At 42.4% G+C, this 19424-nt stretch overlaps 1 protein-coding gene across 1 annotated transcript in view; it reads left to right on the top strand.

Moving 5' to 3' along the window:
- The window catches only part of LOC311149660 (rho guanine nucleotide exchange factor 10-like protein), a 36030-nt gene that overhangs the window by 5481 nt on the left and 11125 nt on the right, over positions 1–19424 (top strand). The window contains exons 3-14 of the mRNA XM_084186860.1: positions 5551–5838; positions 6008–6035; positions 6504–6568; positions 8635–8928; positions 9016–9155; positions 13709–13817; positions 14356–14537; positions 14796–14975; positions 15123–15239; positions 15566–15658; positions 16727–16897; positions 18583–18728. Coding sequence (XP_084042986.1) covers positions 5551–5838; positions 6008–6035; positions 6504–6568; positions 8635–8928; positions 9016–9155; positions 13709–13817; positions 14356–14537; positions 14796–14975; positions 15123–15239; positions 15566–15658; positions 16727–16897; positions 18583–18728 — 1813 coding nt within the window. The remainder of the gene's footprint in view (positions 1–5550; positions 5839–6007; positions 6036–6503; positions 6569–8634; positions 8929–9015; positions 9156–13708; positions 13818–14355; positions 14538–14795; positions 14976–15122; positions 15240–15565; positions 15659–16726; positions 16898–18582; positions 18729–19424) is intronic.

Genomic DNA, 19424 nt, shown 5'->3' on the forward strand with positions numbered 1-19424 from the left:
AAATTGAGATTTTGCGTGACCGGCCTACACACAACACAAAAAGTATGTTTTTAGATTTTTTTTACAAATTAATAAAAATTAAAAGGTGAAATGTCTTGAGTCAATAAGTATTCAACCCCTTTGTTATGGCAAGCCTAAATAAGTTCTGGAGTAAAGCATTTGCTTAGCAAATCACTTAATAAGTCGCATGGACTCACTCTGTGTGCAATAATAGTGTTTAACATGAATTTTCTATGAATACATAATCTCTACCCCACACATACAATTATCTGTAAGGTCCCTCAGTCTAGCAGTGAATTTCAAACACCGGTTCAACCACAAAGACCAGGGAGGTTTTCCAATGCCTTACAAAAAAAAGCAGACATTGAATATCCCTTTGAACATGGTGAAGTTATTAATTACACTTTGGATGGTGTGTCAATACACCCAGTCACTACAAAGATACAGGCGTCCTTCCTAACTCAGTTGCCGGAGAGGAAGGAAACCACTCAGGGATTTCAGCATGATGCCAATGGTGACTTTAAAACAGTTACAGAGTTGAATGGCTGTAATAGGAGAAAACTGAGGATGGATCAACAACATTGTAGTTACTCCACAATACTAACCTAAATGACAGAGTGAAAAGAAGGAAGCCTGTACAGAATACAAATATTACAAAACATGCATCCTGTTTTCAATAAGGCACTAAAGTAAAACTGCAAAGGATTTGTGGCAAAGAAATTAACTTCATGTCCTGAATACAAGCGTTATGTTTGGTACTCAGTGATGTGTTGGATTTGCCCCAATCTTCATATTTTCAAGCATGGTGGTGGCTGCATCATGTTATGGGTATGCTTGTCATTGGCAAGGACTAGGGAGTTTTTTAGGATGAAAAGAAACGGAATAGACCTAAGCATAGCCAAAATCCTAGAGGAAAACCTAGTTCAGTCTTACCAACAGACACTGGGAGACAAATTCACCTTTCAACAGTACAATAACCTAAAACACAAGGCCAAATATATGCTGGCGTTGCTTACCAAGACGGCATTGAAAGTTCCTGAGTGGCCTAATTACAGTTGACTTAAATCGGCTTGAAAATCTATGGCAAGACTTGAAAATGGCTATATAGCCACGATTAAAAACCAATTTGACTGATTTTGAAGAATTTCTAAAAGAATAATGTGCAAACATTGTACAATCCAGGTTTGCAAAGCTCTTAGAGACTTACCCAGAAAGACTCACAGCTGTAATCGCTGCCAAAGGTGATTGATTCTAACATGTATTGACTCAGGGGGTTGAGTACTTATGTAATCAAGAGATATTAGTGTTTTATTTTTCATACATTTTGTACAAATGTTAGATTATTCTTTTGACATTACAGAGTATTTTGTGTAGATCGTTGACAAAATCCATTTTAATCCCACCTTGTAACACAACAAAATGTGGATGGCACTGTAGCGTTTTGCAAAACATTTTTTAAAATTATTTGTCTCTTTGAAATGAAACAATCAAGTTATATATTTCAAACAAATACATTTCAAACAAATACATGTCTGTTATTAAGCAATCCCATGCCATGATTAGAAAGTGAAAAAAACACACCAATCTCTTTCGTAAGTTCTTTAAACAATAAAAGCAAAAAATTTATATATAGCGTTTTGGATTGAAACTCTGTGTAATAACTCTGAATAATACTGTGAAATTGTGAAAATGATGTTAATGCCCTTTCAGTGTAAAAGCTGTTTGAAAAGGTCACCTGAAATTTCAGCCTGTTTTGGTGGGATGGAGTTTTTGCCTTCCATGGTGACATATCCATGCAGTAAATTAGTTAACAAACCAATAAGAAAGAGCGTTCCAAACCTCTCTGCAAATAACAGGTACTTTTTTGTTTCTCCCTCCCCACTCAGACCACTCCTAGAAAGTCCTAGCAAAATTTTTCTTGAGAAATTGCCCTTTGCGAAGACACAGTTGTAAGGTACTTAACTGTTACCCAGAAATGATTTGATATTGAGATAAAAATGGCTGCATTGGACCTTTTTTAAAGGAGCAGTGCAGTTAAAAACTTGATAAAAAAGATATTTCCACACTGAGGTCGAAACAACACTGAAATTGAGGTAGTATGGAACTTTTGTCCCACATCATGACATCCCAATGTGATCTGATTATAATAGACCAATTACTTTTTCATCTGCGTAAGGGGGTGGGCTCTAGGCCATCCTTTCAGCCAATCATGGCTGTGTAAATATCTTCACATTTGTTTCATTACGCCCACACGATCAGACTGAGCTTTTCAAGGACCAAAGGAGGCTCGGAAATAAATTATAAAAAATATATTTTTGAGTTATTTTCATTAAATTAAGACACACAGTGATAATTCTTTTACATACAGTGGGGAAAAAAAGTATTTAGTCAGCCACCAATTGTGCAAGTTCTCCCACTTAAAAAGATGAGAGAGGCCTGTAATTTTCATCATAGGTACACGTCAAATATGACAGACAAATTGAGAATTTTTTTTCTCCAGAAAATCACATTTTAGGATTGTTAATGAATTTATTTGCAAATTATCTTTTTAAGTGGGAGAACTTGCACAATTGGTGGCTGACTAAATACTTTTTTCCCCCACTGTACAGTGATGATTTAAAAATAAAATTACAAAGACTGCCAGGAGGCTTAAAAAATCAAATGTTTTTTGTGTTTTTTTGGTCGGGACCCGCGGTCCACATTGACCCCGTTCTGGGTCCGGATGCAAACTGCAGTGGTCTGCCTATTGAGTATGGCTGGACTAGACCATTGTGTTTAATGTGGTAGTCACCTACCCTGTTGCTGGAGTGCTACAGTACCAGGGGTACAGGCTTTTGTTCCAACCCATTATTAAAACATTGATTACAGTATATAAATCACCTACAGTACATTTATATAATCAGCCATCAAGAAGGACTATCCTTAGCCAACCAATCAAACAATTATATCCAAGATATTCTTGCCCAGTTACTTGACTGCAATCTGTCCATTCTAACTAGGTTGAAGTGAAAATTCTGAAACACGGTTGATAAGACCAGTTCTCAAGAATAGTTGTTGGTACGAAAAGGGCTTGTATGTGTTTCTTGGAGCTTATGTCTTCAGTTTCTCATAACTAGTCACATTTCTCTTTATATGATGTTGACCATGAGCTGGTGGAGTATTGTGTCGGCATGCTCATTATGATTCAATTTAGAGTGCGAGACAGAGTAGTGTTTATTTTTTCTGTATGTTTGAGAACAAAAAGAACCAGAACTTTGGTCAACAATACACACAGTTACTCATACTGTAAATAGCCCATCTTTTGTCTGCTAGTTCTTGTATAATTTCCATAAATGTAACCAGTAATGAATTCAAAGTTATATTTCTCTCCAATATTACAATGCCTATGGTTCTGGAGATGGCTGATGGCTGTTATGATGATGGCACACGAGGCAATAACAGTAACATATCAACCCTTTCTATAGCACTACAGCATGTGGTCCTCTGTAGCTCAGCTGGTAGAGCACGGCGCTTGTAACGCCAAGGTAGTGGGTTCGATCCCCGGGACCACCTATACACAAAAAAAAATGAATGCACGCATGACTGTAAGTCGCTTTGGATAAAAGCGTCTGCTAAATGGCATATTATTATATTATATGTTTCCATTTCTCTTAGCAGAGTGGTATCCTAAAACATTGAACAAAACCAGTTCTTGGGAGCTGCATGGTCAACATAGTCTCATTATAATATGTACAGTGCATTTGGAAAGTATTCAGACCCCTTGACGTTTTCCACATTTTGATAAGTTACAGCCTTATTCTAAAATGGATTACATTGTTTCCCCCCCCCATCAATCTACACACAATACCCCATAATGACAAAGCAAAAACAGGTTTTTATAAATGTTTGCAAATGTATTCAAAATAGTATTCAGACCCTTTTACTCAGTACTTTGTTAAAGCACCTTTGGCAGCGATTACAGCCTTGAGTCTTCTTGGGTATGACTCTACAAGCTTGGCACACCTGTATTTGGGGAGTTTCTCCCATTCTTCTCTGCAGATCCTCTCAAGCTCTGTCAGGTTGGATGGGGAGCGTCGCTGCACAGCTATTTTCAGGTCTCTCCCAGAGATGTTAGATCGGGTTCAAGTCCGGGCTCTGGCTGGGCCACTCAAGGACATTCAGAGACTTGTCCCGAAGCCACTCCTGTATTGTCTTGGCTGTGTGCTTAGGGTCGTTGTCATGTTGGAAGGTGAACCTTCGCCCCAGTCTGAGGTCCTGAGCGCTCTGGAGCAGGTTTTCATCAAGGATCTCTCTGTACTTTACTCTGTTCATCTTTCCCTCGATCCTGACTAGTCTCCCAGTCCCTGCCGCTGAAAAACATCCCCACAGCATGATGCTACCACCACCATGCTTCACCGGAGGGATGGTGCCAGGTTTCCTCCAGACGTGACGCTTGGCATTCAGGCCAAAGAGTTCAATCTTGGTTTAATCAGACCAGAGAATCTTGTTTCTCATGGTCTGAGAGTCCTTTAGGTGCCTTTTGGCAAACTCCAAGCGGGCTGTCATGTGCGTTTTACTGAGGAGTGGCTTCCGTCTGGCCGAGTGCTGTAGAGATGGTTGTCCTTCTGAGGGTTCTCCCATCTCCACAGAGGAACTCTGGAGCTTTGTCAGAGTGACCATTGGGTTCTTGGTCACCTCCCTCACCAAGGCCCTTCTCCCCTGATTGCTCAGTTTGACCTGGCGGCCAGCTCTAGGAAGAGTATTGGTGGTTCCAAACTTATTTCATTTAAGAATGATGGAGGCCACTGTGTTCTTGGGGACTTTCAATGCTGCAGAACGTTTTTGGTACCCTCCCCAGATCTGTGCCTCGACAAAATCCTGTCTCGGAGCTCTACGGACAATTCCTTCGACCTCTTGGCTTGGTTTTTGCTCTGACATGCACTGTCAACTGTGGGACCTTATATTGACAGATGTGTGCCTTTCCAAATCCTGTCCAATCAATTTAATTTTCCCCAGGTGGACTCCAATCAAGTTGTAGAAGTATCTCAAGGATGATCAATGGAAACAGGATGCACCTGAGCTCAATTTCGAGTCTCATAGCAAAGGGTCTGAATACTTATGTAAATTAGTTATTTCTGTTTTGTTATTATTAATACATTTGCAAACATTTCTAAGAACTTGTTTTTACTTTGTCGTTATGGGGTATTGTGTGTAGATTATATTTAATCCATTTTAGAATAAGGCTGTAACGTAACAATGTGGGAAAAGGGAAGGGGTCTGAATACTTTCTGAATGCACTGTATACTGTAAATGCTGTTGCAAACCTCAATCTTCCCAGTACTCTGCCTTAGTGTGAGAAGACCTCATTTAGACCTACAGTATTTGTTGAGAGAAATGGCTGATCAGTATCAGATAAGCTGGTAGTCAACAGTACACTGACAACATATGAGATCACTGCAGTGTTTTGGAAATAATGTGTTGTCTCAGGTACGACTTAAGATGCATTGTGTAATTGTAATTTATTACAGCACATATCTCATTTTATTTAACTTTCTCCCCTCATGTTTCCAGTGCCTATGTCCAACAGGGCCTCTAAGATGGAGGATGATGAGGAAGAGGAAGGTATGAAGTTTGACTTTGACAACAGTGACGAAGAGCGCGGTACGACACCAGCAAACTCTGTCTCTGCCATGGCCAAGGGCTTTGAAGCCACTGTGATGGCGGGGCTTGCATTAAAAAGGAACACAATGGGCCCTAGTTCTGCCCAAGACCCAGCAGTAAAGCCAAGGCTCAACGGAGGGCCGTCTGCTGGAAAGGAGGACCAGAGCATGCACTCACTCCCTCATTCCAATAGCTCAGGTGAGTCTGTCTCAGCATAGTCATGGTCCCATTGGATCTCATTCATAATTGCTAGGGTGAGCTCTGCCATGCTATCGTAGATAAGCTGGTAGAATGAGACTACTATGACCTGCATTGTTTTTACCTAGGTAATAAGTTAGTCTAAACGGGTGTGTTTTGTTTTCCACAGAGATGGTGGGAAGAAGGTCTCCTGAGGGGTAGGATATTTACCTTTTAATTTTATAATGACTTATGATTAAACTGTATAGACGAAACCCATTCATATATTTATTCAAACATCTTATCTGTAATATCATCAAAAGTTTATTCCCGAACTTTGTTTCAGTTGGGTGAGAGCAGAAGTTTAACAGTAGCAGATGTTCTCATAAGTTACTAGACATCATTAACTCTGAGGAGAATCTAGTCACTGTTACTGCTCAATGTCACTAACACTACTGAACAACTTAGCTATACAATGTTATACAGTACACCAAAATGTCCACTGTAATGTTATACTATATACCACAATGTCCACTGTAATGTTATGGTATATACGACAATGTCCACTGTATTGTCTGCTGTGACATCAATTACTGCTCAAATTACATCTCTCCTTAATTAACCATCCATGTCAGCAGTGTCACTCCCAAATGTTTTGATGCCCATATTTGTTGTCCATTTTTCAGTCGCTCTGAGCTGGGAGTGTCAGGACATACAGAGGGCTCTGGGAGAAGAAATAGCATTTATGAAGGTAAGGGACAGTCTTGACCGCTTTCAGTTCAAATTGTAGGTCCAAGGTCCACTGTACATGTACTGTAAAATATGATTACACTCAGAAGTAACATCTGACTTTTCCTTGTTGTTTTATGGTCTATTGAGACAAAACTTTCCCTGGCAATTTGGCATTGTGTGATACAATGCCATAAGCCAGTACACATTGTAATGTTCTAGCCTTATCTCTGTCAATGCCATCTCCAGCAGGATCTATGAATGAGTGCTACTACACCCCTGTCTTAAAAAAGGCTGACCGCATAAACACTCAGACAGGTCTGTGACCATCTTACAGCAGGGCTGTGGTGTCACACATTGTGCACTCCCCTACTTTTACAATCATACTGAGTCACAAGCAGCACATACACAATCACAGCATGTGACATCAGCACTGCATGGGACACTAGCCCAGAATCACACTGAACCAATCAAACCAGGACTAATCAGATCCTTATCGATCCAATGGAAATGGATGCCTTATCAATCAAATACAGTCAAATCAAGGCTGTATCAATCAAGTACAGAGTAATCATTGCTCTAAAACAGAGACATCTATTTGAGTATAATAGTACATGATAGGCTACAGATCCCACTAAGTGCATAGGCAGAGTCTCTCTCTCAGCTTTGTGTGTGTGTGTGTTTATGAGAGATCTCAGTTGCATGTGTGATCTCAGCTGTGCGTGTGTGTATGTGTGTGTGTGTGTATGAGATGTCCAGGTTCCACGTGTGTGTGATCTCAGTGGTGTGTGTGTCCTCACAGCAGTGTGTGCATTATTTGTTCAGTTCAGGCACCGTACGGAGCCACCTCAGCCAAGGAGTGGTTCAGTGTGGTCTCAGAGCTCACTCTGCGACTGCATAAAGGTATATTAAACACCAGACTAGTCTAGTCTAGCCACCCTGTACGTGACCCACAGTCTAAGCTCCTCTAGTATAAGCCACCTGTCACTATTAGGGCTGCAAAATTCCGGGAACTTTCAATAAATTCCCTGAATTCTCCAACCAGGATTCTGGAAAACCAGGGAATTTATTGAAAGTTCCTGGAATTTTGCAACCCTAGTCACTATCACCTCAACCTCAACCCTACCCAGCGTAGCAAAATCCTACCCAATGCAGGCCTAGCAAAATTCATTTAGAAAATAATTCAGCATTTTTATTTAAAATATTAGGAAATTGGGAATTCGTCTTTCTTGGTCATGCTTTTAATTTCCTAGAAATACCTAGTTATACAGGGAAGTGTGGGTAAAAGTTCATAGAAAATAGACATTGCATTGTGCAAACCTCATTATTGTATATTAGACATATTACACCCCTTGGCAAACTGAATACTCCCTGATTATAAATACAAAACACGCAAGTACTGTAGAGCTAGAGATAGAACTGGATTTCTTACAGGGGCCAGAGATCTGTCACTTTACCATTCAGCCACTTTCACCTCTGTAATAGGAGTGTATTTATTGACCATGCTATATTGACCAGGACATGAATCCTATTCTTCAGCGATAGGGGATACATTTCCACACGGAAACAGGCTTTCTCTCAACGCTGAGAGGGCCATAGCTAATTTGCCCCACACTAATCAGACTCGTAGGGATGGTTGAGATGTTCACCGACTCCCGTCTCTAATGCTCTTGTTGCCGGGCAGAAATGCCTGTGCAATGCCGCTGCCTTAGGTCACCCTGCAGATTCCTGCCGGCATAAACACTTTCCCTCAGACACCTCGCTTTGGTATGTGACGTCCTCAATGATGATGATGTACCGTGATTGCATACTCTGCAGAAAGCAGCCCACAATACCCATTGCAGAGGAAAATCCAGTGGGATTGTACACCAGATTGACTTGCCTCTGCTCTTTCTCTTCTCGTGACCTTGCTTTGGTAATCTTGTAGTAACCTTGAACGTAGTCTATTGGCCTGCAACCCACAATTTTAGTCTGGTTACTTAGCTATTCACTCTGTTTATGACGAAAAAACCTGGGAGTGGTAGTAATGCCCAATGTAGCCTTTTAACCAATTATCTAAGGTTGGAATGGTGCACTTCTTTCTTCCAGGGAAACCTCCCCCTATGCTTGATGTAGGAGGTCCAGGTGATGCAGCAAGTCCTGAAAATAAAAATGTGTCTAGTCCGGAGGGCCTGCAAAGTCTGGATGGTATGGCCTGCACAGACAGTCCACCCAGCCCCACCAGCCCCGATAACGTCATAACCGATCCGACCCACCGCCATGACATCATGACCAGCCCTGATGACATCATCATGACCAGTCCAGAGGCCATCTTTAGGACCAGTCATCCAGAGGTCATCTATGATGACGTGCCCTGTGAGAGCCTCCTCTCTCCTCTGGACGGTGGGGACTCTGATACAGTGGTGTTTGTGTGTGCATGCATGCATGCATGTTTGTGTGTGTGATTTAATGTCTCCCCTGTTGTTTCAGATGACGTCTACGAGGACGTCCAGAGGCCAGAAAGCCATCATGGCACCAACAACGGCTGGAGTGACAGTGAGTTTGAGAGCTATGATGAGCAGTCAGACAGCGAGACCAAAATACCCACCGTTGCCCGAAGCAGTAGTAAAGTAAGCCTCTTGTCTTGTAAACTCCACTCTGCTGCTTTTGCAATGCCTATATTATGTGTTGTATTTGTTGCTCAGACCTTGATGCTATACAATACTTGCTACAATTATTTAATGACACCCAAGGATGTCTGTTGAATCAATGTAGGCATTGTGTCTGATGCTATGTATTTTCCACAAGATGGCAGTACTGTGTAGGCTCACATACAGTGAGCTCCAAAAGTGTTGGGAAGGTGGGAAGGTTGGGAAGGTGACACATTTCTGTTGTTGTTTTGGCTCTGTACTCCAGCACTTTGGATTTGAAATGGTACAATGACTATGAGGTTAAAGTGCAGACTGTCAGCTTTAATTTGAGGGTATTTCCATCCATACAAGGTGAATCGTTTAGAAATTACAGCACTTTCTGTTCGTAGTCTCCCCATTTTAGGGGACCAAAAATATTGGGACAAATTCTCTTATGTGTATTAAAGTAATCAAAAGTTTAGTATTTGGTCCCATATTCCTAGCATGCAATGATTACATCAAGCTTGTGACTCTACAAACTGTTTCAGATTATTTTGTGCCCAATAGACATTCATGGTAAATGTATTATGTCATTTTGGAGTAACTTATATTGTAAATAAGAATAGAATATACACAAATATCATACCCCCAAGACATGCTAACCTCTCACCATTACAATAACAGGGGAGGTTAGCATTTCTTGGGGGGTATGATATTTGTGCATCTGTAACTTTCTCACTCATCATTATTCACGATTCATTCAGGACAATCCGTAATCATGGTAGCATCCACATTAATGTAGAAGTGTTTAGAAACATATGCTATTCTTATTTACACAATACATTATTTACCATTCATTTCTATTGGGCACAAAATAATCTGAAACACAACCAAAACAACAGCAAATGCATCCAACAAGTTTGTAGAGTCACAAGCTTGATGTAATCATTGCGTGCTAGGAATATGGGACCAAATACTAAACTGTTGACTACTTTAATACACATATAAGTGAATTTGTCCCAATACTTTTGGTCCCATAAAATGGGGGGACTAGGTACAAATAGTTATGTCATTTTTAAACGGTTCACCCGATATTGATGAAAATACCCTAAAATTAAAGCTGACAGTCTGCACTTTAACATCATAGTCATTGTATCATTTCAAATCCAAAGTGCTGGAGTGCAGAGCCAAAACAACAACAAATGTGTCACTGTCCCAATAATTTTGGAGCTCACTGGATATGAATAGCACATTATGAAGTCAAATGCACATCACTTTTCAATCCCAGAACGTAACCAATAAAAGTATTGGTTGTCGTAGAATTTGAGTGTGCATGCCCTACTTTACACTTGACTATACAAAGGTACACTATATATACAAAGGAATGTGGACACCCCTTCAAATTAGTGGATTCGGCTATTTCAGCCACACCCGTTGCTGACAGGTATATACAATCGAGCACACAGCCATGCAATCTCCATAGACAAACATTGGCAGTAGAATGGCCTTACTGAAGAGCTCAGTGACTTTCAACGTGGCTCCGTCATAGGATGCCACCTTTCAACAAGTCAGTTTGTCAAATTTCTGCCCTGCTAGAGCTGCCCTGGTCAACTGTAAGTGCTGTTATTGTGAAGTGGAAACGTCTAGGAGCAACAACGGCTCAGCCGCGAAGTGGTAGGCCACACAAGCTCACAGAATGGGACCGCTGAGTGCTGAAGCACGTAGCGCGTAAAAATCGTCTGTCCTCGGTTGCAACATTCACTACCGAGTCCCAAACTGCCTCTGGAAGCAACGTCAGCACAATAACTGTTCGTCGGGGGCTTCATGAAATGGGTTTCCATGGTCGATCAGCCGCACACAAGCCTAAGATCACCATGCGCAATGTCAAGCGTCAGTGGTGTAAAGCTCGCTGCCATTGGATTCTGGAGCAGTGGAAACGTGTTCTCTGGAGTGATGAATCACGCTTCACCATCTGGCAGTCCGACGGACTAATCTGGGTTTGGCGGATGCCAGGAGAACGCTACCTGCCCGAATGAATAGTGCCAACTGTCTGGGGCTGTTTTTCATGGTTCGGGCTAGGCCCCTTAGTTCCAGTGAAGGGAAATCTTAATGCTACAGCATACAGTACAATGACATTCTAGACGATTCTGTGCTTCCAACTTTGTGGCAAAAGTTTGTGGAAGGCCCTTTCCTGTTTCAGCATGACAATGCCCCCGTGCACAAAGTGAGGTCCATACAGAAATGGCTTGTCGAGATCAGTGTGGAAGAACTTGACTGGCTTTCACAGAGCCATGACCTCAACCCCATCTAACACCTTTGGGATGAATTGGAACGCCGACTGTGAGCCAGGCCTAATCGCCCAACATCAGTGCCTGACCTCACTAATGCTCTTGTGGCTGAATGGAAGCAAGTCCCCATAGCAATGTTCCAACACCTGCATTTTACATTTTAGTCATTTAGCAGACGCTCTTATCCAGAGCGACTTACAGTTAGTGAGTGCATACATCATTTATTTTTTATTTTTTATACTGGCCCCCCATGGGAATCGAACCCACAACCCTGGCGTTGCAGACACTATGCTATATCAACTGAGCTACATCCCTGCAGGCCATTCCCTCCCCTACCCTGGACGACGCTGGGCCAATTGTGCTCCGCTCCATGGGTCTCCTGGTCGCGGCCGGCTACGACAGAGCCTGGATTCGAACCAGGATCTCAAGTGGCACAGCTAGCACTGCGATGCAGTGCCTTAGACCACTGCGCCACTCGGGAAAGCCTTCTCAGAAGAGTGGAGGCTGTCATAGCAGCAAAGGGGGGAACAACTTCATATTAATGCCCATGATTTTGGAATGAGATGTTCGATAATGTAGTGTATCCCTCTATTACGCGTGGGAATACTTTGGAATTAAAATCACTTGGAGCTGATTTGCTTGTGTTTTTACAGTCTTATGTTCAACAATGTATTATTTTTTAAACTTGAGGGGCCAAATAAAATCACCCGATGGCTGCCAGTTGGGGAACCCTAGAGTATACCTATATACCTATAGACAACAATACATGTGGAGGAACATGGTGGAGTTTAGTTTGTTGGGTGGGGGGGTGTTGTCTAGTGCCCTCTCATGGTGTGACTCCAGCATACTTTTGTGTATGAGGGTTTATATACTGAGGAGGAACTGTACACAGCTGGTTTAAATGCACTGCTTTGTCCGCTGGGTGTGTGAGGAAGTGATACACGTGTTTAGTAGTTAGTGGCTTTGTCAGCAGTCTCTCTTGGTTCCTCTTCTTCCTCTCTGGCTCTTCCCTGTCCATCCACTCACTGCTGCTCCTCCCACTGCTGCTGCTAAAGTTTATTTCTTCCCTGAGTCTGTGTTGATTAAGATCTGTTTTTGCGAAGAGGCAGGAGTATGGTTCTTATAATATGAGGTGTTGTTGATATGCTTGTATGTTTTTTTCAATATATAAAAAAAAGAAGGTTTAATTGTATATTTGAAATTATATTTTGTGTTTGTGTGGGTTAGGAGCAAGTGGAAATGGTCTCTTTTTTTAAGGAAGGGCAACAAAAGTGTCTTGTCTTTGCTTGCTGAATAATAATAATAATATAATATAATATGCCATTTAGCAGACGCTTTTATCCAAAGCGACTTACAGTCATGCGTGCATACATTTTTTTTTTGTGTATGGGTGGTCCCGGGGATCGAACCCACTACCTTGGCGTTACAAGCGCCGTGCTCTACCAGCTGAGCTATTCAAAAGACAATTCAACAAGTAGAACCAATGTCTTTTTATAATGGCTATCTAAGGAGAATGACAAGAAGGTGTATATTTGAGATTCTCTGTACTTTCTGAAACCAATTATTCTTCTACCTCCAATTGACATCATTTTGTCAACCCTTTTCACATCTTGTGATTTCACTGGTTGCCTCTCTTGCTTTCGCCCTGACTATCCTTCTCTTTCCTCTCTCTTTCCCTCAACTCTTCCGTCCGCTCACCTGATCTGGTGTCCTGTCCTGTCCTTCCAACTTGCTTGTGGGGTCGGGGGTCATTGGCATGGCGATGAACTTAGCTTTCTCAGGACATGTGGCGACTGAAGGAGCGCTGTGCCAAGACCAAGCAGGATCTGGCCATGCGCAGCTGTGACTTCAAGGTACTGCATCATCGTTGTAGAGTACAGTAAAAGTACTGTTAGACAGCGACTGTGTCCCATTTCTCTTAAATGACTCCTTTACCTTATCTTACCTGCCTTGACCGCTGGTAAGTGAAATGACTAGTCTATATACTAGTCTATAATTGTAATCTGGATAGTTTGGGTATCAAGTGGTCAGAAGGGATAGGAGGCAACACAAAACGTTTTGGACACAGCCTCAGAGTTGCCTAGTTCTGGCTAAAGGCTGGTTGATGTGGTCCCTTTAAAGGGGAAGCATAACTCTGAGGTTTCTCCTCTCTTTCCTAACATATTTACAGAGCATTACTTCTCTCTCTCTCTCTCTCTCTCTCTCTCTCTCTCTCTCTCTCTCTCTCTCTCTCTCTCCTTCACTTCTCCTTCACTTCTCTTTCAGGTCCAGCTGCTGATGAAAGCAGCGAGAAATGGCACCAAGGACGGACTGGAAAAGACAAAGTTAGCTATGATGCGTAAAGTCTCTTTCCTGCAGAAAAAAGAAACCACGGGTAAGCATTATTTATTATTATTATTTACAGCTTCTTCTTTTTGATTGATGTCAGTTGTCATAGCTCATATATTGTGTCATGTTTTTAGCATCATTGTTGTTGTCAATATCACTAGTCAATGCTGCTACGTTAAACAAATGTAGAAGTGAAATGTCCCAGTTATCAAATACGTTTATCAGAGATTTAACAGCTCATTGATTCGGTTCTTGAGATGGCTGTGGTAGGCACTGCGCTGTGAATTCCATCATGAAGGTGTCAGACAACTACAGACAAGGAGACAAGGCGTGGGCTGGGTCATATTCATTGGGCACCAAATGGAAGAAAACGGACTGAAACATACAGGGACAACCTTGACTTGTTCAATAAGAAACACAGTTTTGTTTTCTATTGCAAAACATTTGCATTCCCTAATGAATAGGACCCTGGGCTGGGGTGGGGTTACTCTATATCCTCAGGCCATATGAGAACATGAGGAGAGCAGTATTGGTAGACAGGCAAATGAGTTTAAAGGTATGTGTATGTCACTGTCACCATACAGAGGAGAGTGACGATGATGCTGGTTATTTGGATGTGACGGTGTCTGAAATGAAGCACCCGCCACCCCAGCTGAGCCCTATGCCAGAGGGGCTTACCACCCAACAGATTATTAGACGCCACATCATTGGTTCCATCGTACAAAGTGAGAGGAGTTATGTGGACTCTCTCAAGAGAATCTTAGTGGTGAGTGACCTCCACTGTTATTTTTTCAACACTTAATGTGAACCATACCCAGACAGTCTGAAGTCATTTTGATTCACTGACATTAACTTCAGAGGTCTTCCTCCGGGTGGCTGGTTGCAGCCCCTACCCCCCTTAGCACTTGTGTAGATCTGAACTGACTGGATAGGTGTAAACACTGTGATGATGAGTCCACCTTATCCAGCTAACCAGATACCAGTGAGCATCACTCTGATTGGTTCTCCTCCTCGCTGCTCTCAGGAGTACCAGAAGCCCTTGCTTGAGCCAGAGGGCAGGATCCTGAGCGATAAGAAGGTCCGGCCCATATTCTACCGGTTGCGGGAGATCCTGCAGTGCCACTCAATGTTCCAGATCGCCCTGGCATCCCGCGTGGCCGAGTGGGACCTCAGCGAGAAGATCGGAGACCTCTTTGTGGCCTCGGTCAGTATGGAGGATGGATCTCATTAGGGCACGCAACGGAAATGAACACGGCCCTGTTGGAATACTTTGAAAATGTATCCTTTCCTTTCATGTATCCTTCCACTAATATTACATGACTGGATGTTGTATCCATTTTTCTCTCCACAGTTTTCCAAGTCAATGGTACTAGATGTGTACAGCGATTATGTCAACAACTTCACCAACGCTATGGCGCTCATCAAGAAAGCCTGCATTTCCAAGCCAGCTTTCCTGGAGTTTCTCAAGGTGGCTTACTCTCTCCTCTTTGATCATTCAGTTTACAATGAATTAGACTTCTTTCCTCTCCCAAGGCTGTAGAATTGTTTGCTGATACAGTATATCTATCCGTATGCAATAAGTTCAAAGTTCGTCATCTATTTGCATTCAATGTTATCTAGTAGCATTTGGTGAAACGGTCAGTCAGATTCTTCTCCAGACGGTTAATTCTGAATTTGAATGTGAGAATGTGTTTGACACCTCAAGGCTACCATATACTGTAGCATCCTCTGTAGACTGTGATACGACGTAATTAACTCCCTGTTGACTTGGCCTCTATGCTTGTGCCCCCACAGAAGAAGCAAGTGTCCAGTCCTGACAGAATCACTCTTTATGGCCTTATGGTTAAACCAATCCAGCGCTTCCCTCAGTTCATCCTGCTGCTACAGGTTAGTACCAAGACACAGCAAAAACAAGCATCTTATATTTTTGAAGATACATTTATAATACTTGTTGTTCATGATTTATATAAATCTATGCTATAGGCTATACACTAACGTGTACTCATCGTTACTTATATTTTAGTTTATGTGGTGATTAGGTTTAAGTATTCTGTACTAAGCTCCATGGAACAAAGCATGTGAGAGAAGAGGAACAAGGAAAACCCAAACTATTTTAAAGCTTCTCATAAACATTTATATTTAGAAAAAGGCCTTATTATAGTGTGCTCTGCCAAGCGAATCAGGTAGAAACCCAGACAGCTCTCTTAGGGGAATCCTATGACTTCATTATTACTGAGGAAGTCAGAAGGAGAGTGTTTGTAGTGAAATGTGGCTCCCTAACTGAAGACTGTTTTCTCTCTCACACTCTCTCTCTCTCTCTCTCTCTCTCTCTCTCTCTCTCTCTCTCTCTGTCTGTCTGTCTGTCTGTCTGTCTGTCTGTCTGTCTGTCTGTCTGTCTGTCTGTCTGTCTGTCTGTCTGTCTGTCTGTCTGTCTGTCTGTCTGTCTGTCTGTCTGTCTGTCTGTCTGTCTGTCTGTCTGTCTGTCTGTCTGTCTGTCTGTCTGTCTGTCTGTCTGTCTGTCTGTCTGTCTGTCTGTCTGTCTGTCTGTCTGTCTGTCTGTCTGTCTGTCTGTCTGTCTGTCTGTCTGTCTGTCTGTCTGTCTGTCTGTCTGTCTGTCTGTCTGTCTGTCTGTCTGTCTGTCTGTCTGTCTGTCTGTCTGTCTGTCTGTCTGTCTGTCTGTCTGTCTGTCTGTCTGTCTGTCTGTCTGTCTGTCTGTCTGTCTGTCTGTCTGTCTGTCTGTCTGTCTGTCTGTCTGTCTGTCTGTCTGTCTGTCTGTCTGTCTGTCTGTCTGTCTGTCTGTCTGTCTGTCTGTCTGTCTGTCTGTCTGTCTGTCTGTCTGTCTGTCTGTCTGTCTGTGTCTCTCTCTCTCTCTCTGTCTGTCTCTCTCTCTCACACTCTCTCACACACACACTCTCTCTCCTTCTCCCCCCCACTCTTGCTCTCTCCCTCCTTCAGGACATGCTGAAGAACACTCCCCGGGCCCACCCTGACCGCCTGCCCCTGCAGTTGGCCCTCACCGAGCTGGAGACGTTGGCCGAGAGGCTGAACGAGCAGAAACGAGTCGCTGACCAGGTCGCTGAAATCCAGCAGCTGGCACGCAGCATTGGTGACCGTCAACTGAGCAAGGTGACACATATACAGTGCCTTGCAAAAGTATTCATCCCACTTGGCGTTTTTCCTATTTTGTTGCATTGCAACCTGTAATTTAAATGGATTTTAATTTGGATTTCATGTAATGGACATACACAAAATAGTCCAAATTGGTGAAGTGAAATGAAAAAAATTACTTGTTTCAAAAAATTCTACAAAATAAGTAACGGAAAAGTGGTGCATGCATATGTATTCACCCCCTTTGCTAAGAAGTCCCTAAATAAGATCTGGTGCAATCAATTACCTTCAGAAGTCACATAATTTGTTAAATAAAGTCCATCTGTGTGCAATCTAAGTGTCACATGATCTCAGTGTATATATACACCTGTTCTGAAAAGCCCAGAGTCTGCAACACCACTAAGCAAGGGGCACCACCAAGCAAGCGGCACCATGAAGCCCAAGGAGCTCTCCAAACAGGTCAGGGACAAAGTTGTGGAGAAGTATAGATCAGGGTTGGGTTATAAAAAAATATCAGAAACTTTGAACATCCCACGGAGCACCATTAAATCCATTATTAAAACATTGAAAGAATATGGCACCACAACAAACCTGCCAAGAGAGGGCCGCCCACCAAAACTCACGGACCAGGCAAGGAGGGCATTAATCAGAGAGGCAACAAAGAGACCAAAGATAACCCTGAAGGAGCTGCCTCCACAGCAGAGATTGGAGTATCTGTCCATAGGACCACAAAAAAAAAAAGCCATTGCTTAAAGAAAAAAAATAAGCAAACACGTTTGGTGTTCGCCAAAAGGCATGTGGGAGACTCCCCAAACATATGGAAGAAGGTACTCTGGTCAGATGAGACTAAAATTGAGCTTTTTGGCCATCAAGGAAAACGCTATGTCTGGTGCAAACCCAACACCTCTCATCACCCTGAGAACACCGACAGGGACTGGGAAACTGGTCAGAATTGAAGGAATGATGGATGGCGCTAAATACAGGGAAATTCTTGAGGATAACCTGTTTCAGTCTTCCAGAGATTTCAGACTGGGACGGAGGTTCACCTTCCAGCAGGACAATGACCATAAGCATACTGCTAAAGCAACACTTGAGTGGTTTAAGGTGAAACATTTAAATGTCTTGGAAAGGCCTAGTCAAAGCCCAGACCTCAATCCAATTGAGAATCTGTGGTATGACTTAAAGATTGCTGTACACCAGTGGAACCCATCCAACTTGAAGGAGCTGGAGCAGTTTTGCCTTGAAGAATGGGAAAAAATCCCAGTGGCTAGATGTGCCAAGCTTAAAGAGGGGGGAGGGGGGTGAATATGTATGCACTCTCAAGTTGTCTTTTTTTTGGGTCTTATTTCTTGTTTGTTTCACAAGAAAAAAGAATTTGCATCTTTAAAGTGGTAGGCATGTTGTGTAAATCAAATGATACAAACCCCCAAAAAATCAATTTTAATTCAAGGTTGTAAGGCAGCAAAGTAGGAAAAATTCCAAGGAGGGTGAATACTTTCGCAAGCCACTGTACATATGCTAAAGACGCCACCAATGATTTCCGATGTCTGTCTGTCTGTCTTTCTCGAAACTACATGTATTTTTTAAAGGTAAATAAGAAAAACAAATGTTTTAGTCAATTCCATTGTGTGTAAGTGTTAGTGAGGAAGTGTGTTGTGTGTGTGTGATGTGGATAGTGTGTGATATTTGTGTCCCCTCTATAGCTCTTGAACTCAGACCAGAGGCAGCTGATACTGTGTGAGGTGCTGATTGAGACGGTGTACGGGGAGAAAGGACAGGTCCTTAAGTCCAAGGAGCGCAAAATCTTCCTGCTGAACGACACCCTCATCTGTGCAAACATCAACGTCAAGTGAGTCAGCACTACGGATGAGACATACTTTCTAATGCAGAGGAGACTGGTGGGAGGAGCTAAAGGAGGAAGGGCTGAAATTGAATTAATGGAACGGTATCAAACACATCAAACATATGGAAACCACATGTTTGACTCCGTTCTATTTATTCCATTCCAGCCATTACAATGAGCCTGTCCTCCTATAGATCCTCCTACCAGCCTCCACTGATCTAATGTTGTGTTGTCGAATGACAACCACACTGTGTATTAATGTCGACCAACTCTCTTTTTCTCCATCTTGTCCAACACGACTATTGTAGATATGAGAATTACGGCATTGATAATGTCGTAAATGAACAAAGGTAAAGTTTTCCCCAAAATGTATTACAACTTTGCGCTTCAAAACCTGTTTTGATCAGAGAGCCTGATAAATTATTTGTTGCACTCTACTTGATTCGGTTCATGCCTCATGCCAACTTTGCCCTCAACTTACACATTTCCAGAGGAACGGATCACAATTCTTCTCATGCACAATTATGGGGATTGATGATTAGCAATGTGCCCTGAAAATCAGTAGGGGGTCCTGGTGTTTGGAGAAGGATTCAACTGATCAGATGGACTGTAATTGCATGATGTATTCCTTGACCTCCTTTCATGTTGTTGATTCAAAGAGCACTGACACATTTACAGGATTTCTCAATTGCTGTTAGGATT

Source organism: Coregonus lavaretus (assembly GCF_964263955.1).
Source record: "Coregonus lavaretus genome assembly, chromosome: 22".
In the NCBI taxonomy this organism is placed as follows: domain Eukaryota; kingdom Metazoa; phylum Chordata; class Actinopteri; order Salmoniformes; family Salmonidae; genus Coregonus; species Coregonus lavaretus.